The following is a 24,072-nucleotide window of genomic DNA, read 5'->3' on the forward strand; positions in this document are numbered from 1 at the left end:
TGCTAAATTTTAATTTTTCAATGACCGCAAAAACTCCCCGAATTATTGAATTTGATAAAAATACCAAATATATTGCTAGTCTTGAAAGTGGCATATATTTGAAAGTGGAGAGAATTTAGGTACAAAGATGAAGATTATAAATATGGAAAATAAAAGAATCAGTTTTTTAATTTGGAAATTTTTAATATATGTAAATGTTGCAACAAAAAATATTTTTTTATTGAAATCCATAAATCTGTGAATAAAAATATTTTTGTTCTAACTACATGTGAATTGCACATATTTATTCCTTAGCATACTTTTAGGCGTTCACTATAATAAAAATATTTATTGTACACTCACTCGGACACCCAACATAAATCGAATTAAACAAATAATACACAAAAATTAAATCGGTTAAAGTCTCCTCCAACCATCAGGGACGACCTAGGGAAAATATCAGGGTCAAAATTCCCATCACTAACCTCATGGATTCTTCTATGTACACCAGAAGACCACTTGATGTCACGAAAAACCGAATTGGGTCTTCATAAGCAACAGAATATATCGTGAGGTCTTCTATAAACAAGAGAAAATCTCATGAGGTCTTCGAATGGCAACAGAAATTCTCGTGAGGTCTTCTATAGACAACAGAAGACAACTTGAGGTCCCCAAAATACTCCAAAACACCTTTCATTTTTCCATAGACAACAGATGACCACTTCAAGTTCTCTATAAACGCCAGAAGGCCACTTGCGGTTTTCTATAGACAACAAAAAAAGAGGTCATCTATGGTCATCATAAGACCTCTTAAGATCTTCTACAGACAACAGAAGATCTCGTAAGGTCTTCTGTTGTCTACAGAACGCCTCAAGAGGTCTTCCGTTGTCTATAGAAAGACCTGAAGAGATCTTCTGTTGCCTATAGAAGACCTCAAGAGGTCTTCCTGTGTCTGTAAAAGACCTCAGGAGGTCTTCTGTTACCAATAGAATATCTCAAGAGGTCTTCCGTTGCCTTTAGAAGACCTCAAGAGGCCAAAAGAAAACTTCAGAAAGTCTTCTGTTGCATATAGAACGCATATAGATGTCTTCTGTTGCCTTTAAAAGACCTCGAGAGGTCTTCTGTTGCTTATCGGAGACCTCAAGAGGCCTTCTGCTGTCTATAGAAGGCCTCAAAAGATCTTCTGATGCCTACAAGAGCCCTCATGAAGTCTTCTATTGTCTGTAGGGGCCGTCAAGATGTTTTCTGTTGTCTAAAGAACACGTCAAGAGGTCCTCCCTTGTCTACAGAAGACCTTAATAGGCCTTCTGTTGTATATAAAAAATCAGGAGGTCTTTTGTTGACAATAGAAGGCCCCAAAAGGTTTTCCGATGCCAACAAGAGCCCCGATGAGGTCTTCTGTTGTCTTTAGGGGTCCTCAAGATGTTTCTAAAGTACACTTCAAAAGGTCTTTCCTTCCCTATAGAAGACCTTAAGAGGTCTTCTGTTGTCTATAGAAGATCTCAAGGGGTCTTCTGTTGTCTGCATAAGGCCTCAAGGGGTATTCTGTTGCCTACAAGAGATCCGGAGAAATCTTCTGTTGTCTGTAGGGGTCCTTGCTTATAGAAGACCTTATGAGGCCTTCTGTTGTCTATAAAGAACCTCGGGAGGTCTTTTGTTGTCAATAGAATACCTGAAGAGGTCGTCCGATGCCTACAGGAGACCCGATGAATTCTTTTGTTGTCTACAGAAGGTCTCAAGAGGTCTTCCGTTGCATTTAGAAGACCTCAAGAGGTCTTCTGTTGTCTATCGAAGACCTCGGAGATCTTCTGTTGCTTATAGAAGACCTAAGGAGGTCTTCGGTTGCTTATAGACGACCTCAGGAGGTCTTCTGTAGCCTACAGGAGACTGGATAGGGTCTTCTAAAAAACACTTCTGTGTCTAAAGAACACTTCAAGAAGTCTTCTGTTGTCTATAGAACGGTTGCATATAGAACGGACCTTAAGAGGACTTCTATTGTCTACAGAAGACCTCAGGAGGTCTTCTGTGGCTTTTGGAAAACCTCAAGAGATCTTCTGTTTTCTACAGAAGGCCTCAAGAGGTCTTCTGTTTTCTACAGAAGGCCTCAAGAGGTCTTCTGTTGCTAATAGAATACCTCAAGAGGTTTTCTGATGTCTACAGGAGACCAGATGAGACCTTCTGTTGTCGGTAGGGGTCCTCAAGAGGTATTCTGTTCTCTATAGAAAGCTTCAAGAGGTCTTCTGTTGTCTATAGAAGCCTACATGACGCCTTCTGTTGTCTATAGAAGACCTCAGGAGATCTTCTGTTGTCTATAGATGTCTGCTGGAACTAAAGAGGTTTAAGAGGTCCTCTATGGTCATCAGGTCTTCTATACACAACGGAAGACCTCTTGATGTTTTCTTTAAGCAGAAGACCTGTTGAGGCCTTCAATAGACAACTGAAGAACTTATCGGGCCTCCTGTAGGCATCAGACGACCGCTTGAGGTATTCTATTGGCAACAAGAGACCTCAGGAGGTCTTCTTTTATAGCCAGCAGAAGACCTCTTAAGGTCACTATAGGCAAGGGTCTCCTGTAGGTAACAGAAGACCGCTTGAGGCCTTATACGGACAACAGAAGACCTCTTACGGTCTTCTATAGGCAAGGGAAGACCTCTTGAAGTGTTATTTAGACAGCAGAAAACATCTTGAGGACCCCTACAGACAACAGAAGACCTCATCCGGGCTCTTCTAGGCATCGGAAGGTCTTTTGAGACCTTCGTGACGTGTTCTTTAGACAACAGAAGCCCTCTTGAGGACCTCCACAGTCCCTTGTACGCTTCAAAAGACGTTTTGAGGCCTTTTATAAACAACAGAAGGCCTCTTGAAGCCTTCTATAGGCAACAGAAAACCTCTTGGGGTGTTATATGGGCAACAGAAGACCTCCTGAAGTCCTATATAGACACCAGAAGATCTCTTGAGGTCTTCTATAGGCAACGGAAGACTTCTTCAAATCTTCTATAGACAACAGAAGACCTCTTGAGGCCTTCTGTAGATAACAGAAAGCCTCAGAAGACCTCTTGAGGTATTCTATTGACAACAAAAGACCTCCTGAGGTCTTTTACAGACAACAGAAGGCCTCTTAAGGGTGTCTATAGGCAAGGGAAGACCTCTTGACTTGTTCTTTAGACAACAGAAGCCCTCTTGAGGACCCCTGTAGACAACAGAAGACTTCTACTGGTCTCTTGTATGCAACAGAAGAGCCCTTGAGGTCTTATACAGACAACAGAAGACCTCTTACGGTCTTCTATAGGCAAGGGAAGACCTCTTGAAGTGTTATTTAGACAGCAGAAAACATCTTGAGGACCCCTACAGACAACAGAAGACCTCATCGGGTCTCTTGTAGGCATTGGAATACTTTTGAGGCCTTCTATTGGCAACAAAAAACGTCCTGATATGTTTTATAGCCAACAGAAGACCTCTTAAAGTCTTCTATAGGCAAGGAAATACCACTTGACGTATTCTTTAGAGCAGAAGCCAACAGACAACAAAAGACCTCTTACGGTCTTCTATAGGCAAGGGAAGACCTCATGAAGTGTTCTTTAGAAAACAGAAAAAATCCTGAGGACACCTACAGACAACAGAAGACCTAATCGAGGCTCTTGTAGGCATCAGAAGACTTTTTTAGGCTTTCTATAGACAACAGAAGACCTCTTTATGCGTTCTGTAGACAACAGAAGACCTTTGGAAGTGTTCTTTTAACAGGCATGTAGGCATCAGACGACCTCTGGAGGTCTTTTATAGACAACAGAAGGCCACTTAAAATCTTCTTTAGGCAAGGGAAGACCTCTTGACGTGTTCTTTAGACAACAGAAGCCCTCTTGAGGACCCCTACTGACAACAGAAGACTTCTCCGGGTGTCTGTAGGCAACAGAAGACCTCTTGAGGCCTTATACAGACAACAGAAGACCTCTTGAGGCCCGCAATAGACAACAGAAAACCTCTTGTGGTCTTCTATAGACAACAGAAGACCTCTTGAGGCGTTCTGTAGACAACAGAGGACCTTTTGATGTGTTCTTTAAACAGAAGATCTCTTGAGGCCTTCTTTAGACAACAGAGGAACTCATGGGGTTTCATGTAGGCATAAGGCGACCTCTTGAGGTATTCTATTAGCAACAAACGACCTCATGAGGTCTTTTAGAGACAACAGAAGACTTCTCCGGGTCTCCTGTAGGCAACATAAGACCTCCTGAGGCCTTATACATACAACAGAGGACCTCTTGAGGCCTACTATAGACAACAGAAGACCTCTTAAGGTCTTCTATAAACAAGGGAAATCCTATTGAAGTGTTCTTTGGACAACAAAAATCATCTAGAGGACCCCTACAGACAACAGAAGGTCTCATCGGTGCTCTTGTAGGCATCAGAAAGCCTTATGAGGCCTTCTAAAGACAACAGAATACCATTTGAAGCCTTCTATAGACAACAGAAAACCTCTTGACGACTTCTATAGACAACAGAAGACCTTCTTGGGTCTTCTTTAAGCAACAGAATAACTCCTTGAAGCCTTCTATAAGCAAGAGAAAACAATAGAAAACCTGAGGTCTTCTATTAGCAACAGCAGAACTCCTGAGGTCATCTATAGACAATAGAAGACCTCTTGAGGCCTGCTATAGACAACAGAAGACCCATTGAGGCCTTCTATAGAAAACAGAAGACCTCTTGACGACTTCTATAGACAACAGAAGCCGTGTTGAGGACTTCTATAGACACCAGAAGATCTCTTGAAGTCTCCTATATAGAAAACATAAAACCTCAAGTGGCCTTCTGTAGATTAGAAGAGACCTATTAAGGTCTTGTTTGGACAACAGAAAACTATTAAGATCTTGTATAGACAACAGAAGACAATCTGAAGTCTTCTATAAACAACATAAATCTACAAACAATATAAGATTTATTAAGGACGTTTACAGACAACAGAAAAAGGCCTTGATGAGGTCACAGAAACATAGAAGACATCTTGATGTTTTCTAAGGAAACAGAAGACGTGTGTGTCCAACAGAAAACCTCTTGAGGTCTTCCGAGGACAACTGAAGACTTCCAAACTTTGTTGAAGTTCAATAACGGTAGAAGAATAATAAGGATACAGTTTTCCGATACCTCACCAAACAGTTCACAAACAGTTCTGTTAAAGCGAGAAGGTCGAGTGTCGTTTTGAAACTTTTAGCTAAGGTATTTCTTACGGTCCTGTTTACCCCTCCAACACGAGTTGTATTGAAGTAAAATTCAACAATTAGTTTCCTTTCGTTTATGAAGAAGACTAAATACCAAATTTCCGATATTTCGGTAAAACCTTCAAAATACCGAAAATCAAGAGGTACGCCTCTATGGGGGATATAGGAACCCGCGGACCTATACTAATTCTAATAATTCTCTTCTGGAATATTTGATAACCCCATGGATGACTAAATAACAAATTTCTGTCTTACGGTGGGATATTGAAGTCATAACCTATGGGGAAACGCAGACCTATACCGACAAATTTGGAACGTCATATGGAACATTTAATATACCAAATGAAGACCAAATGCCAAATTTCAGCCTTTTCGGTGGGCCACAACCTTCAAAATACCCAAAATATCGTGGTACCGTTCTAAGGGGGCTATACTAAGGCGTTGACCTGTACCGAAAAGTTTCTGGGGAAAGTTATATACCCCCAGCGAAGATTAAGTACCAAATTTCAGCCATTTCGGTGTGATAATGAGGCTAAAACCTTCAAAATACGGAAAATCAGGTGTTACAGTTCTATCGGGGCTATATCAAAACGTGGACCTATATCGACAAATTTCATACCCCAAATGAAAACCACATGCCAAATTTCAGCCATTTCGATGGATTAATGTAGCCACAACGTTCAAAATACCGAAAATCGGGAGGTACCGTTCTTTGCGGTTATATGAATGCGTGGACCTATATCGACAAATTGCTGGTGGAAAGTTGTACACCCCCAATGAAAACTAAGTACCAAATTTCAGCCATTTCGGTGTGATAATGAGGCTAAAACCCTCAAAATACGGAAAATCGGGTGATACCGTTCTATGGGGGTATATCAAAACGTGGCCCGATATAGCCCATTTGCAATACCAACCAGCCTAGGAGTAATAGAAACTTCTATACCATAATTACAAAGCTCTATCTTAAAAATTGCGAGCTGTATCTTGATATCAGCAGACGGACGGACGGACGGACATGGTTATATCGACTTAGAATTTTACCCTGATCAAGAATATATATACTTTATAGGGTCTCCGATGAATATTTCGATGTGTTACAAACGGAATGACAAATTTAATTATACCCACCATATTATGGTGGAGGGTATAAAAACCTCCGATAACACTGTACAACAAAATTGAACTTTTTTTAAAATTACAAGAAATCCCGCACAGATTATGAAAGAGGACCGAAAAAGAAGACACGTTTAACATCGATAAAAATACTCAAAAAATAATGTGAACATCTACCGAAGTTTCGAACCCACAAATTCTTGGTATGCATGACTGGCATGCCGATTATCGCAGTGTATTAACCTGCAAAGCAATTGGTGTAATTATCCAGATAAAAAGCTGCTAAATTTTAGAATGTCAAATTGCCTACAAAATAAAGGAGTATCAACAAAAGATTTAAAAATAATTTATTCCTATTTTATTACTGAATGTCCCAGAAACCTTCATAGGCGGACTATTGTTTGCAATGGATTCATTGAACCCGATTTGTTTATCAGGGCAAATGCTGCAAAGCATTATCTAGTCACTGGCGCAGAACAAAATTCGTCAGTTTAGATTGCAGCGTTGATGCGACATTAAGTCGCAAGAAATATTAAAACAAAGGAAAATAATTATTTTTTAAAATGTCGTTTTATTTATCTTTGGGACTATTGGTCCTTTCGTTGATCCTTGGAATTTTTATAAAATATCAAAAGAAAGTTTCCTTTTGGAAAAAGCAAAATGTGGATTTGATCAGCGTGTGGTATATGTGGAATAAAACTCGAAAATATCATCTCTTTGAGATACTCGATGAGCTGTATAAGCAAATGAAGTTGGAACACAAACCCTGCAAGGTAATTGAAGCGGTGGTAACAACCTCGGTAATATTACAGGACCACAGGGCCATAACAGAAGTGTTGACTTCGAAATTTGATAAATTCCCTGAAAGGGGATTCTATGTCAACGAAAAAGATCCGCTGATGGCAAATTTGGCAAGATACCCGCATCATGTGTGGAAACCGTTGAGACGTAAATTGGCCCCAGCCTTTACCCCCAGCAAATTGAAATATATGTTTCCCACCATGTCCCAAGTGGGTGACAATTTTGTGGAAATTCTCTCCAAAGAGGTGGGCAGTAAAAGTGATGATGGCATCCTGGAGCTACATGATTGGTGCAAACGTTTTAGCATGGATGTCATTGGCAAAGTAGCCTTTGGCCTGGAAGTCAACAGCTTGGGAAATCCACACAATGAATTAAAATTACACATAGAAAAAGCTTTGGTGGAACATTTTCGTCCCTTTACCGATCAAATTTGTGTGCAATATCCCAAATTCATGAATTGGCTTAATTTTAAATATCACTCAAAACAATCTATTGAATTCTTTAATAAACTTGTCAAAGACTCCATAGAATATCGTGAGAAAAACAACGTGAAGCGCAATGATTTTTTGGATTTGTTACTGGAGTGCCGCGACAATGAGGAGGATTTCCAACTGACCATGGAAATGATGGTGGGTCAGGTTTTTGTATTTCTTGTTGGTGGCTATGAATCATCGTCAACGGCCTTGTGTCAGGCTCTCTATGAATTGGCAAAGAAACCACAACTACAAGAAAAGGCCAGGCGGGATGTCCAGCAGTTAACTATGGTCAGCAAAAAAGTTAGCTACGAAAATTTAAAATCTCTAAAATATATTAAGCAGGTTGTAATGGGTATGCTCTTAAAATATTCATTTTTTTTAAATCCAATAAAAACTAAATAAAAATCCCTCTTTCTCCCCAGAAACTCTGCGCAAATATCCCATTGTCCCTGGAATGATGCGTTTATGCCGTGAATCTTGTTCTCTCAACACCACCTCCTCTGGCCAGTTGCAAATACCCGAAGGTGCCACAATTATGATACCCATCTACAGCATACACAATGACTGTGACTTTTATCCCCAACCCCATGAATTCTTACCGGAAAGATTTGAAGAAACTTCAGACAAACAGGGATCTACGTCCCACACATTTCTCACCTTTGGTGATGGTCCACGTAATTGTATTGCCTCCGGATTTGGCATGATGGAATTGATATATGCCTTAGCAACTCTTTTGTTAAATTTTCAGTTTACAATGACCGCAAAAACTCCCCGAATTATTGAATTTGATAAAAATACCAAATATATTGCTAGTCTTGAAAGTGGCATATATTTGAAAGTGGAGAGAATTTAGGTAGAAAGTTGAAGATTATAAATATGGAAAATAAAAGATTCAGTTTTTTTTTTTTAATTTGGAAAATTTTAATATAAATTTTGCAACAAAAAATATTTTGTTTTTACTGAAATCCATAAATCTGTGAATAAAAATATTTTTCTTCTAACTACAAGTGAATTGCACATATATGTATACCTTAGCATACTTTTAGGCGTTCACTATAATATAAATATTTATTGTACGCTCACTCGAACGCCCAACATAAATCAAGTTAAACAAACAACATACAAAAATTAAATAGGTTAAATTCTCCTCCAGCTATTAGGAACGACCTAGAGAAAATATAAGGGTCAACATTCCCATTACTAACCTTATGGATTCTGCTAGGTACACCAGAAGACCACTTGATGTCACGAAAAACCGAATTGGGTCTTCATAAGCAACAGAACATATCGTGAGGTCTTCTATAAACAAGAGAAAATCTCATGAGGTCTTCGATAGGCAACAGAAATTCTCGTGAGGTCTTCTATAGACAACAGAAGACAACTTGAGGTCCCCAAAATACTCCAAAACACCTTTCATTTTTCTATAGACAACAGATGAACACTTCAAGTTCTCTATAAACGCCAGAAGGCCACTTGCGGTTTTCTATAGACAACAAAAAAGAGGTCATCTATGGTCATCATAAGACCTTCTACAGACAACAGAAGATCTCGTAAGGTCTTCTGTTGTCTACAGAACGCCTCAAGGGGTCTTCCGTTGTCTATGGAAGACCTGAAGATGTCTTCTGTTGCCTATGGAAGACCTCAAGAGGTCTTCTGGTGCCTATAAAAGACCTCAGGAGGTCTTCTGTTACCAATAGAATAACCCAAGAGAGAAAACTTCAGAAAGTCTTCTGTTGCATATAGAACACCTCAAGAGGTCTTCCGTTGCCTTTAAAAGACCTCGAGAGGTCTTCTGTTGCTTATCGGAGACCTCAAGAGGCCTTCTGCTGTCTATTGAAGGCCTCAAAAGGTCTTCTGAAGGCAACGGAAGACCTCTTGAGATATTCTATTGGTACAAGAGCCCCCATGAAGTCTTCTGTCGTCGTCAAGATGTTTTCTGTTGTCTAAGGAACACTTCAAGAGGTCTACCCTTGTCTATAGAAGACCTTAATAGGTCTTCTGTTGTATATAAAAGACATCAGAAGGTCTTTTGTTGGCAATAGAAGGCCCCAAAAGGTTTTCCGATGCCAACAAGAGCCCCGATTAAATCTTCTGTTGTCTGTAGGGGACCTCAAGATGTTTCTTAAGTACACTTCAAGAGTTCTACCCTTCCCTATAGAAGACCTTAAGAGGTCTTCTGTTGTCTATAGAAGATCTCAAGGGATCTTCTGTTGTCTGTATAAGGCCTCAAGAGGTATTCTGTTGCCTACAGGAGATCCGGAGAAGTCTTCTGTTATCTGTAGGGGTCCTCAAGAGGGCTTCTGTTGTCTAAAAAATACGTCAAGAAGTCTTCCCTTGCTTATAGAATACATTATGAGGCCTTCTGTTGTCTATAAAGAACCTCGGGAGGTCTTTTGTTGCCAATAGAATACCTCAAGAGGTCGTCTGATGCCTACAGGAGACCCAATGAGTTCTTCTGTTGTCTACAGAAGATCTCAAGAGGTCTTCCGTTGCCTTTAGAAGACCTCAAGAGGTCTTCTGTTATCAATAGAAGACCTGGGGAGATCTTCTGTTGCTTAAAGAAGACCTTAGGAGGTCTTCGGTTGCTTATAGACGACCTCAGGAGGTCTTCTGTAGCCTACAGGAGACTCGATGAGGTCTTCTAAAAAACACTTCAAGAGGTCTTTTGTTGTCTAAAGAACACTTCAAGAAGTCTTCTGTTGTCTAAAGAACGGTTGTATATAGAACCGACCTCAAGAGGACTTCTTTTGAAGGGAAGACCACTTGACGTGTTCTTTAGACAACAGAAGCCCTCTTGATGAACCCTACAGACAACTGAAGATTTCTCTGGGTCTCCTGTAGGTAACAGAAGACCCCTTACGGTCTTCTATAGGCAAGGGAAGACCTCTTGAAATGTTATTTAGACAGCAGAAAACATCTTGAGAACCCCTACAGACAACAGAAGACCTCAGTGGGGCTCTTGTAGGCATTGAAAGGACTTTGGAGGCTTGACGTGACGTGTTCTTTAGAAAACAGAAGCCCTCTTGAGGACCTCTAGAGGCCCTTGTATAAACACCAGAAGGCCTCTTGAAGCCTTCTATAGAAAACAGAAAACCCCTTGGAGTGTTATATTGGCAACAGAAGACCACCTGAAGTCTTATATAGACACCAGAAGATCTCTTGAGGTCTTCTATAGGCAACGGAAGACTTCTTCAAGTCTTCTATAGACAACGGAAGACCTCTTGAGGCGTTCTTTAGACAGCAGAAGACCTTTTGACGTGTCCCTTAAGCAGAAACAAAAGACCTCCTTAGGTCTTTTATAGACAACAGAAGGCCTCTTAAGGGCTTCTATAGGCAAGGGAAGAAATCTTGGCGTGTTCTTTAGACAGCAGAAGCCTTCTTGAGGACCCCTGTAGACAACAGAAGACTTCTACGGGTCCCCAGTAGGCAGCAGAAGACCCCTTGAGGCCTTATACCGACAACAGAAGACCCCTTGAGGTCTTCTAAAGACAAGAGAAGATCTTTTTAGGTCTTCTACAGGAAAGGGAACATCTTGATGGTCGCTATAAACAACAGAAGACCTCATCGGTTCTCTTGTAGGCATCAGAAGACTTTTTGAGGCTTTCTAAAGACAACAGAAAACCTCTTGAGGTCTTCTATAAGCAACAGAAGACCTTTTGACGTGTCCCTTAAGCAGAAACAAAAGACTTCCTGAGGTCTTTTATAGACAACAGAAGGCCTCTTAAGGGGTTCTATAGGCAAGGGAAGAAATCTTGACGTGTTCTTTAGACAACAGAAGCCTTCTTGAGGACCCCTGTAGATAACAGAAGACTTCTAGGGGACCCCTGTAGGAAGCAGAAGACCCCTTGAGGCCTTATACAGACAACAGAAGACCCCTTGAGGTCTTCTAAAGACAAGAAAAGATCTTTTTAGGTCTTCTACAGGCAAGGGAACATCTTGAGGATCTCTATAAACAACAGAAGACCTCATCGGTTCTCTTGTAGGCATCAGAAGACTTTTTGAGGCTTTCTAAAGACAACAGAAAACCTCTTGAGGTCTTCTATAAGCAACAGAAGACCTTCTGGCGTCTTCTATAAGCAACAGAAAACCTCCTGAGGTCTTCTATAAGCAACAGAAGACCTCCTGGAAGAAGACCTCATCGGGGCTCCTGTAGGCATCAGAAGACTTTTTGAGGCTTTCTAAGGACATTAGAATACCACTTGAAGCCTTCTGTAAGCAAAAGAAGACCTTCTGGCGTCTTCTATAAGCAACAGAAAACCTCCTGAGGTCTTCTGTAAGCAACAGAAGACCTCCTGAGGGCTTCTATTAGCAACAGAAAAACTCCTGAAGTCTTCTATAGACAACAGAAGACATCTTGAGGCCTGCTATAGACAACAAAAGACCCCTTGAGGCCTTCTATAGACAACAGAAGCCGTGTTGAGGTCTCATATAGACACCAGAAGATCTCTTGAAGTCTTCTATATAGAAAACAGGAGATCACTTGAGGTTTACAGACAACAGAAAAAGGCCTTGATGAGGTCACAGAAACATAGAAGACATCTTAAAGTTTTCTAAGAAAACAGAAGACTTGGGATGTCTTCTGTGTCCAACAGAAGACCACTTGAGGTCTTCTGAGGACAACATAAGCCCTTATAAGGTCTTCTTAGGACAACCAAACTTTGTTGAAGTTCAATAACGGTAGAAGGACAATAAGGATAAATTTTTTCAGATACCTCACCAAAAGTTCACAGCTGCTGTTTAAGCGAGAAGGTCGAGTGTCGTTTTTAAACTTTGAGCTAAGGTATTTCTAACGGTCCTGTTTACTGCAATATAAAGTTTTTTTGTGGGAAATACTAGGCATTCTGACATTATAATCCAAAAGTTAAAAAAAAAAAACTCCACTATATCCAGTACAATAAACAAGAACAAACTCACATGTGTGCACGCCCGAAGGACAGTGCTTTTGCAAAGTCAGCGCACCGCTGCTATAAACTAAAAAAAGAATAACAATTTCATTCTGTATTTACTATTTTATTATTTATTTTTATTAGATTGTATTCTCTCATTTCTCACTTTCATTCATTGAACTACCTTACCACTGTTTTGGTTTGTTTGTTTGTATTATTTTTTAGAATTATAATCACTCCGATTTCTAGTGTTGTTATCTTGTTCTACGCTGAATGAAGAAGCAATTTTTTGTTGTGATAACTAGTCAGCGTTAACAAACATGTTTTAAACTGCTGCTGCCGGGGGACCTGCCTCTCGCACTATCTAAGCTATTTAAAATCAAATGGAATTGCCAAAAATATTTTAGTATGATATTTAAAGCGGACGACGGTTGTACAAGTGAACGGCCCTCGAAAAGAACGTTACGGGAAATTAACACGACAAAATGGCAATAACAACATATTTGATTTATGCCATTATAACGGTGTCTTCTTTGTTGGTGTATTACATCAAAAAGAGACTGAATTATTGGAAAGAGTTGGACATTCCTCATGATGAACCCAGTTTAATTTCCGGTAATCTTCAGGGTCTAATGACCAAGCGCAGCATTGCAGATTGTACACGTGAGGCGTATGAAAAACATCGAGGTTCGGGACCATTTTGTGGTTTTTACTTCTTCCAAAGGCCATCGGTGCTGGTGCTTGAAACCGATTTGGCCAAAAATATTTTAATTAAAGACTTTTCCAAATTCACCGATCGTGGTTTGTTTCACAATGAGGAAGGAGATCCACTCACGGGCCACCTGTTTCTTTTGGATGGTGCCAAATGGAAAAATCTACGCAACAAACTGTCGCCCACCTTTAATAATTGTTCCACAAACATCCCAGATGGGACAAGGGAGACTTCTCTCATATCAATGAGTGCACGCCGATTCATATTGGCTCAATGATATGGGACCTACTTTTTATTGCCGAGTCCGAACGGCGTGTCTTACGACACCACTTTTAGAGAAGTTTTTCACGGCTTAAATACTCAGGAAATGTCGCCAGCATTACTGAGGGGGAATTTTGCCACCGCCCACCTTTACTTCGGGTAAAATGAGATTTATGTATCCCACCATTATTGAGGTGGCGGAAAATTTTGTACAAGTGTTCGGTGAAATGAGCGGAAAGAGTGAACGTAATGTGGTGGAAATTAAGGAGCTGTTGGCCCGTTTCACCACCGATGTCATTGGCAAATGTGCCTTTGGTTTGGAATGCAACAGCCTAAAGGATCCCAATGCTGAATTCCGTATTATGGGTAAGAGATCGCTTAACGAACGTCGCCACGGCAGATTTGTAACTGGTTTCGTACAAGCTTTTCCCACATTGGCAAAGAAGATGAATATGCGCATGGTTCCCGATGATGTGCACAATTTCTTTATGCGTATTGTCCGCGAAACTGTTGCCTATCGCGAAGAAAACAATATTAAGCGCAACGATTTCCTCTCGATTTTAATTGATTTGAAGAACGGTGAAGGTAAAGCGGATGGTGTTTCTTTGAGTTTGGAAGAAATGGCTGCCCAAGCTTTTGTATTCTTTTTGGGTGGTTTTGAAACCTCGTCATCGACCATGGGTTTTGCTTTGTATGAATTGGCCTTGAATCAAGATGTCCAGAACAAAATGCGTGAGGAAATAAATGAAGCCTTCAATGATGATGGTAGCATTAGCTATGAAACGTTGCATGGCTTACCATATTTGGGACAAGTTATATCCGGTAAGTTTAAAAATATAAATAACTGAAAAAAATATTTCCCCCCTTTTTAACTAGCACCTCAGGAACTCATTTTTACTTTGCAACACATTGAAGCCTAAATTTTCGCCTTAAATTTCAGTTTATGCTTCAGTATAACAGTTATCTAAGATTACAAGAAAAGAAAATTGCAAAGTAGTTTACTGCAATTTTTCTGTTATAAAATACTTTCCGACACTTTTGACTTCAGTATAACAGTTATTTAGATCGAGTATAACACTCGTGAGAATAAAAAACATATTAAGTTTTTTTTAAAAGTTATATGTAGGGCAGTGGATGATTATAAAATCTAATATAACAGTTTTTAGTCTATATAATAGTTTTTAAAAACTGTTATAAAATTACAAAATGACATAAGCAGTTGTATTGTATACTAAACGAGTTGACTAAACCAGTTTTCGATGTTATCTCAATCTGTTACATTCGTGAAAATTACAAAAAAACATAATATTTATATACAGTACAGTGGATGATTAAAAAATAGTTTATAACAGTTTTGTGACTATATAACAGTTATTTGAATCTATTATAAAGTTACACGATTGCTAAAACAGTCCAATAGCTTACTAAATAAGTTGATTTAGCCAGTTTTCGATGTACACTATACACTTTAAATCAGTTTAAGTTTAAGTATAACAGTTTGCATTAGGACTTTTAATAACCCATTAAGTACATTAAATGGTGTGGAAAGTTACAAAATGGCTGAAACAGTCCAGTAGCTATTTAAATATGTTGCACTATGCATTCCAGAAGAGCTAAAGCTTTAGTATAACAGTTTCTATTACACTCAGTTGCCAATGAGTTTGTAAATTTCTTAAATTGAGAGAGGTATCTCAAGAAACTTAATCTCAAAAATATTTGCCTCTATTGGAGTTTGCCATAAAATATTGCGTTATAACAGTTACTTGTGGCAGTATAAGAGTTGTCGCAAAATGTTATACAAGTGGAAACTGTTTATGTTCACACATGAATGTGTTCGACTTTAATATTTTGGCACTCGGAGCTGCAGCCATAGTCTTAAAAGACGTTTGAGACTTCTTATACTGTTATACAATTGTAAAACCGCCAGAAACAATCTGAAAATTTGAAACATACCTGCATCTGTTGAATTTTTATGTAACTCTCTATACAGCAATAATATAAGTGACAATATAACGGTTATCTGAAACTGTTATACATGTAAAATAATAGGAAAATCAACCAAAAGTAATTATTTTTACTGAAAACTATGTTCTTTTTTAATATTACGTCTTTCTTAAACTGTAATACAGCATACTAAATGTTCCTATTAAAGTTTTAAACTTTTAAGTTATTTCAACTGTAATACAATGTTCTAAAACTGTTGTAAAATGCCAAAAACAAAACCAATATTTTTAAAAATATTTGTTTCGATTAATAACAAACTGATATAACAAACTGTTATACTACTGGAATATGGTTGTAGCAAACAAACATATATCTATGAATATTATACCGTAACAGGACGCAGTCTTAGCATAAAATAACTTACAGCTTCTAAAAGTGTTATACCACTGTACAGTAATAACAAATCAGTCGAATTTCTTTATAATGTTTTTGCTACCTGGAACTTTAGGTTATTCTGTAAAGTAGAACAATTGTGGCTAAAGTATAACAGTTTATAAAACTGTTACACTAGATGAAATAAAACTGTTATACTAGATGAAATGACTAATGGATATTTGCAATTAATTATAAAAATTTTAAAACAAAACATGGTTGTTTCTTTGAACTTCCAGTCATGCTTTTAAGTATAACAATTGCGGTTAAAGTGTAACAGTTGTTTCGATATAATGCACAAAAGGAATATTTTTCAAATTAAAAAAAAATAGTAATACAACAAATATACCGTTAAAAGGAACATTCCTAAAAAATAAATGTCTTTAAAACTGTTATAAAACTCCAAAATAGCAAAAGTTAAGATGAAATTCCTTAAACCATTCGACTTTCTTGGTAATTTAGGTTTTTTCATTGAATTGTAAAAATTGTGGTGCAAGTATAACAGTTTTTCAAACTGTTATACAAGCGGAAAATGGATCGAAAATGTTGGGAAATTAATATTTAAATTTTTTTTAATAAATACCCACCAATATTATACCGCTAAACGGTGCAGTCTTAGAACAGAATATATATATTTTTTAAACTGTTATACAACTGTAAAATAGCAAAAATAGTTGAAAATGTTTAAAAATATGTATATTTTCCGGGAGTTTAGTTAAAACTTTAAAGAATGCAAATAGTGTTGCAAATATAACAGTTCTTTCAAACTGTTATACAAGTGGAAAATTGCTCTATAATGTTTCAATTTTTTACAACCAATAAGCATAAACTAATCAAAGTCACATCGCCAAAAGATACAGGTTGTAGAATACGATATAGATAATTCTATATAGCAGTTATAATTTTATATAGCAGTTATACATCTTTAAAGAAACAAAATTACAGTTATATTTTTTAATATATTCGTGTTTTTTGAAATTAAAGATATGAAAATGTATAACTAAAACGATTAAAAATTGTGAAGGAAGTATAACACTTATTTCAAACTGTTATACACATAGATATAAATGGTTCAAAAATATTGGAAAATGACTACTTAAGAAAATTTCTTTAAAAAGTTCGCATTTTGTGGGTTGACAAAAATTCTTAAAAAAGTCCACGTTTTGTGGGTTGATGGCCCTTGAGAAACAATTCTTTAAAAAGTCCACGTTTTATTGGTTGATGGCCCATGAGAAACAATTCTTTAAAAAGTGAAAATTTCTTTAAAAAGTCCACGTCCTGAGAAAAATTCTTTAAAAAGTCCACGTCCTTGAGAAAATTTCTTTAAAAAGTCCACGTCCTTGAGAAAATTTCTTTAAAAAGTCCACGTCCTTGAGAAAAATTCTTTAAAAAGTCCACGTCTTTGAGAAAGTTTCTTTAAAAAGTCCACGTCCTTGAGAATATTTCTTTAAAAAGTCCACGTCCTTGCGAAAGTTTCTTTAAAAAGTCCACGTCCTTGAGAATATTTCTTTAAAAAGTCCACGTCCTTGAGAAAGTTTCTTTAAAAAGTCCACGTCCTTGAGAAAATTTCTTTAAAAAGTCCAAGTCCTTGAGAAAATTTCTTTAATAAGTCCACGTCCTTGAGAAAATTTCTTTAAAAAGTCCACGTCCTTGAGAAAATTTCTTTACAAAGTCCACGTCCTTGAGATAATTTTTTTAAAAAGTCCACGTCCTTGAGAAAATTTCTTTAAAAAGTCCACGTCCTTGAGAAAATTTCTTTAAAAAGTCCACGTCCTTGAGAAAATTTCTTTCCAGAAGTCTACGTTTTGCAGGTTAATGGTCCCTGATAAAAAAATTCTTTAAAAAATGCCGCGTTTTGTGGGTTAATGGTCCTTGAAAAAATACTTAAAAAAGTCCACGTTTTGTGGGTTCATGGTTCTTGAGAAAAAATTCTTTAAGAAGTCTACGTTTTGTAGGTTAATGGTCCATGAGAAAAAATTCTTTAAAACATGCCAAGTTATATGGGTTGATGGTCCCTGAGAAGAAATTCTTCAAAAAGTTCACGTTTTGTGGTTTGATGGTCCTTAAGAACAATTCTTTAAGAAACTCACATTTTGTTGGTTGACGATCCATGAGAAAATTTCTTTAAAAAGTCCACGTCCCTGAGAAAATTTCTTTAAAAAGTGCACGTCCTTGAGAAAGTTTCTTTAAAAAGTCCACGTCCTTGAGAAAATTTCTTTAAAAAGTCCACGTTCTTGAGAAAATTTCTTTAAAAAGTCCACGTCCTTGAGAAAATTTCTTTAAAAAGTCCACGCCCTTGAGAAAATTTCTTTAAAAAGTCCACGTCCTTGAGAAAGTTTCTTTAAAAAGTCCACGTCCTTGAGAAAATTTCTTTAAAAAGTCCAAGTCCTTGAGAAAATTTCTTTAATAAGTCCACGTCCTTGAGAATATTTCTTTAAAAAGTCCACGTCCTTGCGAAAATTTCTTTAAAAGTCCACGTCCTTGAGAAAATTTCTTTAAAAAGTGCACGTCCTTGAGAAAGTTTCTTTAAAAAGTCCACGTCCTTGAGAAAATTTCTTTAAAAAGTCCACGTTCTTGAGAAAATTTCTTTAAAAAGTCCACGTCCTTGAGAAAATTTCTTTAAAAAGTCCACGCCCTTGAGAAAATTTCTTTAAAAAGTCCACGTCCTTGAAAAAAATTCTTTAAAAAAATGTCTTTAAAAAGTCCACGTCCTTGAGAAAATTTCTTTAAAAATTCCACGTTTTGTGGGTCGACGGTCATTGAGAAAAATTTCCTGGAAAATAAATGATTTCTTTCTTCTTTTATTCCGACCTTATAGTACCGTTACATTTGAAACCAAACCCAATAGTTTAATCCGGTAAAGTGTAACCGGGGTATTAGCCTTATCGACCTCTTCTTTAGATAATTAAAATTGTAAATGGGTGCGTATGATTGTTATTAATAGGAAGTATATCCGTGAAATTGGTCATAGCTTCGGCAATTTCTAACATATTTTCAATATTTTTTCAGTTAATGAAAGCTGAGAATATTCGTCATACTATAAAATTAGTAAAATGCATAGCCTTCATTGAGAATTGATACAAAAGTGTGTCCTTTTCCTAATTCCAATTATTTTCAAATCCAAAATCTTAATAGAAAGTACTTTCGTAAAAATTGCCATGGCTTCGGCAATTATTCAGATATTTTCAATATTTTTTCAGTCAATTAAAGTTGAGAATATCCTCCTTCGTACAAAATTAATAAAATGTATAGAATCCTTTGAGAATTTATAAAAAAAATTTACCCTTTTTCCTAGTTCTAATTATTTTTAAATACAAAATCCTATTAGAGAGTACTTTCGTGACATTGGCCATAGCGTCAGCATATCCGAAAAATTGGTCATAGCTTCGGCAAGATATTTTCAATATTTTTTCAGTTAATGAAACTGAGAATATTCCTCATACTATAAAATTAGTAAAATGCATACCCTTCATTGAGAATTGATACAATAAGGTGTCCTTTTCCTAATTCCAATTATTTTCAAATCCAAAATCTTAATAGAAAGTACTTTCATAAAATTGGTCATAGCTTCGGCAATTATTCAGATATTTTCAATATTTTTTCAGTCAATTAAAGTTGAGAATATCCTCCTTCGTACAAAATTAATAAAATTTATACAATCCTTTGAAAATTTTTAGAAAAATTTACCCTTTTTCCTAGTTCTAATAATTTTTAAATACAAAATCTTATTAGAAGTACTTTCGTGACATTGGTCATATCTCAGGCAATTTTAAGGATATTTTCAATATTTTTTCAGTCGAAGAAAGCTGAGAATATCCTTCGCCTTTTTTAATTTACTTTATTTTTTCTTTCTTTCAGAAACTCTCCGCAAATACACAATTGTGCCACACTTGAATCGTCAGGCCTTGGTCGATTATGTGGTCCCTGGTAATCCAAAATATGTCATCAAAAAGGGAATGCCTATTTTTATTCCTGCCTATGGTATGCATCATGATCCCTCCCTTTATCCAAATCCGGAGAAATTTGATCCCGATCGTTTTGAACCCAGTGCTGCGAAACAACGTGATACTGTTGAATTTTTGGCATTCGGTGATGGTCCACGCAATTGTATTGGTATGCGTTTTGGTATTATGCAGACTCGAGTCGGTATGGCTTATTTGTTGCGTAATTTTAAATTTTCCGTATGTGAAGAGACTGAAGTTCCATTGCAATGGAGTAAGACCAGCTTTGTGTTGTGTTCGAAAAATGGTATTTTCTTAAAGGTGGACAAGTTGTAAAAAAACGATAGGAAATAATGTCGTTTTTTTTATAAAATAAAAATTGTATATAAAATAATTTGTTGTAAATAAAAATATTTATATATTTATTGTTGTATTAATTATTAATTAATAAGTGTGTTTTTTTTTTGTATTTTGCTTGTTATCTTAATCGATGATAGATAGATAGTTGGTAGGGAACAACCGATTGGTAAAATATGATATGTCAGAACAGAATTGAGAAGCTAAGAGGTCTATGTGTTTGGGGTACAAATATTGCGAATATTGCTTCGTAATAATATTTTTTGTTTGTTTTTTTTTTTGACATCATCTACATACTTATTAAAAATTCATTAGAGAGGTAGAGCGAGAGAAAAGAGTAAAAGAATACGCATCACAAATTACTATTAAAATTATTTTGTTTTTTTGTTTCAACGATCACCCAATAAGCGGAACGGCAATGACAATGAATTTTAAATAAACAACAACTCCACGGGAGAATATCAAAACAGAGATTAAATGTAATACACAATAACAAATAACAAAGTTGTAGATAGCGTTCGCAATGATTAAGCAAAAATATTATTATGACAATTAATATTAAAGCCACATGTTAGACAGAGGCAGATATTCTTTTGTTTGTTGAGGCAACCGGACATCCATAAAAAAAATCAAGTAGAACACTTGAAATATTATTAGATATGCTGGCAGATATGAGTTTCAACTGATAAGATACTCTCAAGACTAAACAAATAAAACTACATATGTAATAAGAAAAAGAGAATACCTACGGTTTATGTTTATCACAAATAACAAAAACGGCGATGAGTATGTATGGGACTGTGGAGCTAAAATGGTATACACAACTGTTTACAAACAATACTGACAGTAATTTAACATTAATTTTGAATTTGTTACCAACACAGTTAGAATATAAATAGCAAAATGTTTTAAGAAAAAAAAAATACAAAAAAATCGAAACACATGGTTAGAATTATAATAACCATATTGCCAAATTTTGAGAATAATTTATATAATTAGTAAACAATTTTTATGTTAAGCGAAATGCCAAAAACGTTATATGTTAAAAACCAAAATTCCTTTGCAATTCCAATTGAAAAAATTTAAAAATGTTTTTGAGAGCAAATCTACTATTTTTGTTACAGAGGTTAAAGAAAAAATTCTGGTTTCACATCTGTTCGGGTTCACAAAATTGGACGATGCGCGCAAAATTTATAGCGGTTTTTATTCTCATATAAAGAAAAAATAATTAAAAATATTTATTTGTTGTTATGCGAAAATGTATGTATGAATCGTTAACAGCATTCCATGTCTATTCGTAGATGTTTAAATAGTTATTAAATTTATTATTGTTTTCACGGGAAATCAACAAATAATAAAAAAAATTTTTAAGTAAATTATCCTGTCCCAGAGTCCGTACGAACGCTCAAAAAATAAATGAAAAAATATATGCGGAATCTATACAATACGTAGAAAAATATGAAACCAATTTTATAGGGATTGGGTACATAAATTGCGACAAAAGAGAAAACTTATTGTTGGAAAATATTGTTGCAAATATATTTTTTGGTTTGATTCAAAAAATTAGAAAAAAATATTTGGGAGTTTTACAACTATTTCGCTAAAATCCCATACGATAATTAATGTACTCTACTAAAACTTCATCAAGAAATGTGGTTTACCATCGCAAAAGCTTAGTTGCTTACTGCGATAACTTATAAGGAGAGGAAATTAAGAGTAATATTGAAATTACAATCATTCAAAAAATATGAAAATTAAAAAGCCAGTAATTCGCGAATTAGTTAAAATCAGTTGATGCGCATCAGTTTTTGGATACAGCGAAAAAATCTCTTTCAACATTTATGCATATTTCGATGTTTCACTCAGCGGCCAAAGTGTGCCGGCAGTTGCATCAGACAATGCAAAAATCTTAAAGTGGGTAAAAATCGCGCAATGTTCATACGATTTTGATGCGCACCCGGTTTCAGTATACACCTATTTCAAATAGATTCTTCATGAACCGCGAATGTGCCTCCACATTCTATTTTACGTAAAAAAAACCATATTACTCGCGTATCTCTGTAATTCATGACACGCAAATATTATAATCGCGTATAAAGGATTCCATTTATATATATAAAAAAATTAAAGAAAATTGCGGTTTAGTATGCGGATTTGTCAAAATATATTTTTGCTGATTTTCCTATTTTCAAGGTATCTATATCCGCGGTTTTAGTAGATAGATTCGCTCGCGGATGGGCTCACTGGATCCGTCCCATAAAAAAATTAATTCACGCTGGGTTCAAAGGAAATTCTATGACACTTGTAAATTTTACAAGCAAAAAATAGGTTTTTTTTTAAAAAAAATTCACGCATCAAATTTTGGTTTTTAGACTCCAATTACTAGGATGCTGTACGGAGCACACTTATGAGATATACATTAAACGACGTAGAATCACGAGTTCTATAATCATATTATGAGTTTGGAACATTACACAGAAAAAAAATGTAGCCATTTGATAAAAAAATTCAAAGATTCAATCAAAAATTTATCGATTTTGCGGCGATAAAAAAAATTGTCATATTGACAAAATTTTATAAAATTATTTGATCACAAAGTAAAAATACAACTGATAAAATATTTCACATATTGACAAAAATATTTATCGATTTGTTATATTGAACTGATAAAATATTTCACATATCGATTTTCCGGCCGAAATTCCGACTTCAAAATGTCAGCATCAATTTAAGGTGGATGCAGTATATATATCGAAAAATCATACACTAGTATCATGCTGCCCATGGAGTATTCTGTGATTCTTTTTTTCGGCATAGGTCCATAAAATGTAGGGTTAAGCTAAAAATCGGAAGAGAACATAAAAAGACTTGTTGGCTTCAACCCATTATTACCCATTTTTCTACATTGACACCAACACAGTTTCCACGAAAATGAATTTTAATGGTGGACATTGGGAGATCATATTGGGAGCATCAAGCGAAATGATGGTACGTGGACGAACTCCGCTCTAGAGACTCTTGACCTGCTGACTTTTATCCAAGTCTGGATTCGAACAGAACCTATACTCCTGACGAGGAGGTCTTTGTCAACATGCTCATAAGCGACTCAAGGATCTCTTGGGCGATCAGCACTTTTCAGACCTATAAATCTCCTGGTCCAGATGGTGTCATTCCGGCGATGCTTCAAAACGCACCGCCGATTTTGATCACTATACTGAAGGTTATTTTTAGGGCCTGTCTACTGCTGTCGCACACACGGGCCCTGTGGAAAGAGGTAACAGTGACTTATATTCTCAAGGCTGGGAAACCAAGCCATACGTTGCCGAAGGACTACAGGCCGATTAGTCTTTCCTCTTTTCTATTGAAAACTTAAGAAAGGCTGCTCGACTTGGATATTAGCTCTTATATAAATTGTGACCTTATAAGAAGCTCTCAACATGCTTATATGAAAGGCAAATCTACAGAAACAGCGCTACATGAGGTAGTGGGTTATATTGAGAAGAACATGGATAACTTGGATCACACATTGGCCGCTTTTCTGGACATAGAAGGGGCGTTCAATAATGTGAAACTTGAATCCATTCATTGTTCTCTAGAGCTATTGAGTGTCTCCTCTATCCTAATTAACTGGATTGATAGAATGCTGGAGAGCAGACTGATCAATTCCAGTATTGGATAGAGTTCCGTAACGAAGTCAGTCACAAGGGACACACCACTACTGTGGCTTATAGTGGTGAACGGGATACTCAAGACTGGGAACTAAAGTAGAAGACAACGAAGACAAAATACCAAATTTCAGCCATTTTGGTATGATTTTGAGACCACAACTTTCAAAATAGCGAAAATCGGGAGGTATCGTTGTAAGGGGACTATATGCAGGAGTGGACCTATACCGACCAATTTCACCAACGAAGACTAAATACCAAATTTCACCCACTTCGGCGTCATAATGAGGCTAAA

General features: G+C 36.5%; 1 protein-coding gene across 1 annotated transcript; it reads left to right on the top strand.

The window, feature by feature from the left end:
- Nucleotides 1–12,950: 12,950 nt before the first annotated feature.
- LOC141405840 (probable cytochrome P450 6a21) lies at nt 12,951–20,091 on the top strand. Its single transcript, XM_073990584.1, has 3 exons — nt 12,951–13,356; nt 13,580–14,260; nt 19,673–20,091. Exons 1-3 carry the CDS (start codon nt 12,951–12,953, stop codon nt 20,089–20,091), a joined length of 1,506 nt encoding a protein of 501 aa, XP_073846685.1.
- The last annotated feature ends 3,981 nt before the right edge of the window (nt 20,092–24,072 follow it).

Source organism: Musca autumnalis, unplaced genomic scaffold (assembly GCF_047663935.1).
Source record: "Musca autumnalis isolate F117 unplaced genomic scaffold, ASM4766393v1 scaffold_5, whole genome shotgun sequence".
NCBI lineage: Eukaryota > Metazoa > Arthropoda > Insecta > Diptera > Muscidae > Musca > Musca autumnalis.

Excerpts from the sequence above, each read along its gene's own strand:
- LOC141405840 (XM_073990584.1), top strand. The coding sequence starts at position 12,951 with ATGGCAATAACAACATATTTGATTTATGCCATTATAACGGTGTCTTCT. Across the intron at positions 13,357-13,579 it reads AAATCTACGCAACAAACTGT|CGCCCACCTTTACTTCGGGT; the intron begins CGCCCACCTTTA and ends GAATTTTGCCAC. Across the intron at positions 14,261-19,672 it reads TTTGGGACAAGTTATATCCG|AAACTCTCCGCAAATACACA; the intron begins GTAAGTTTAAAA and ends TCTTTCTTTCAG.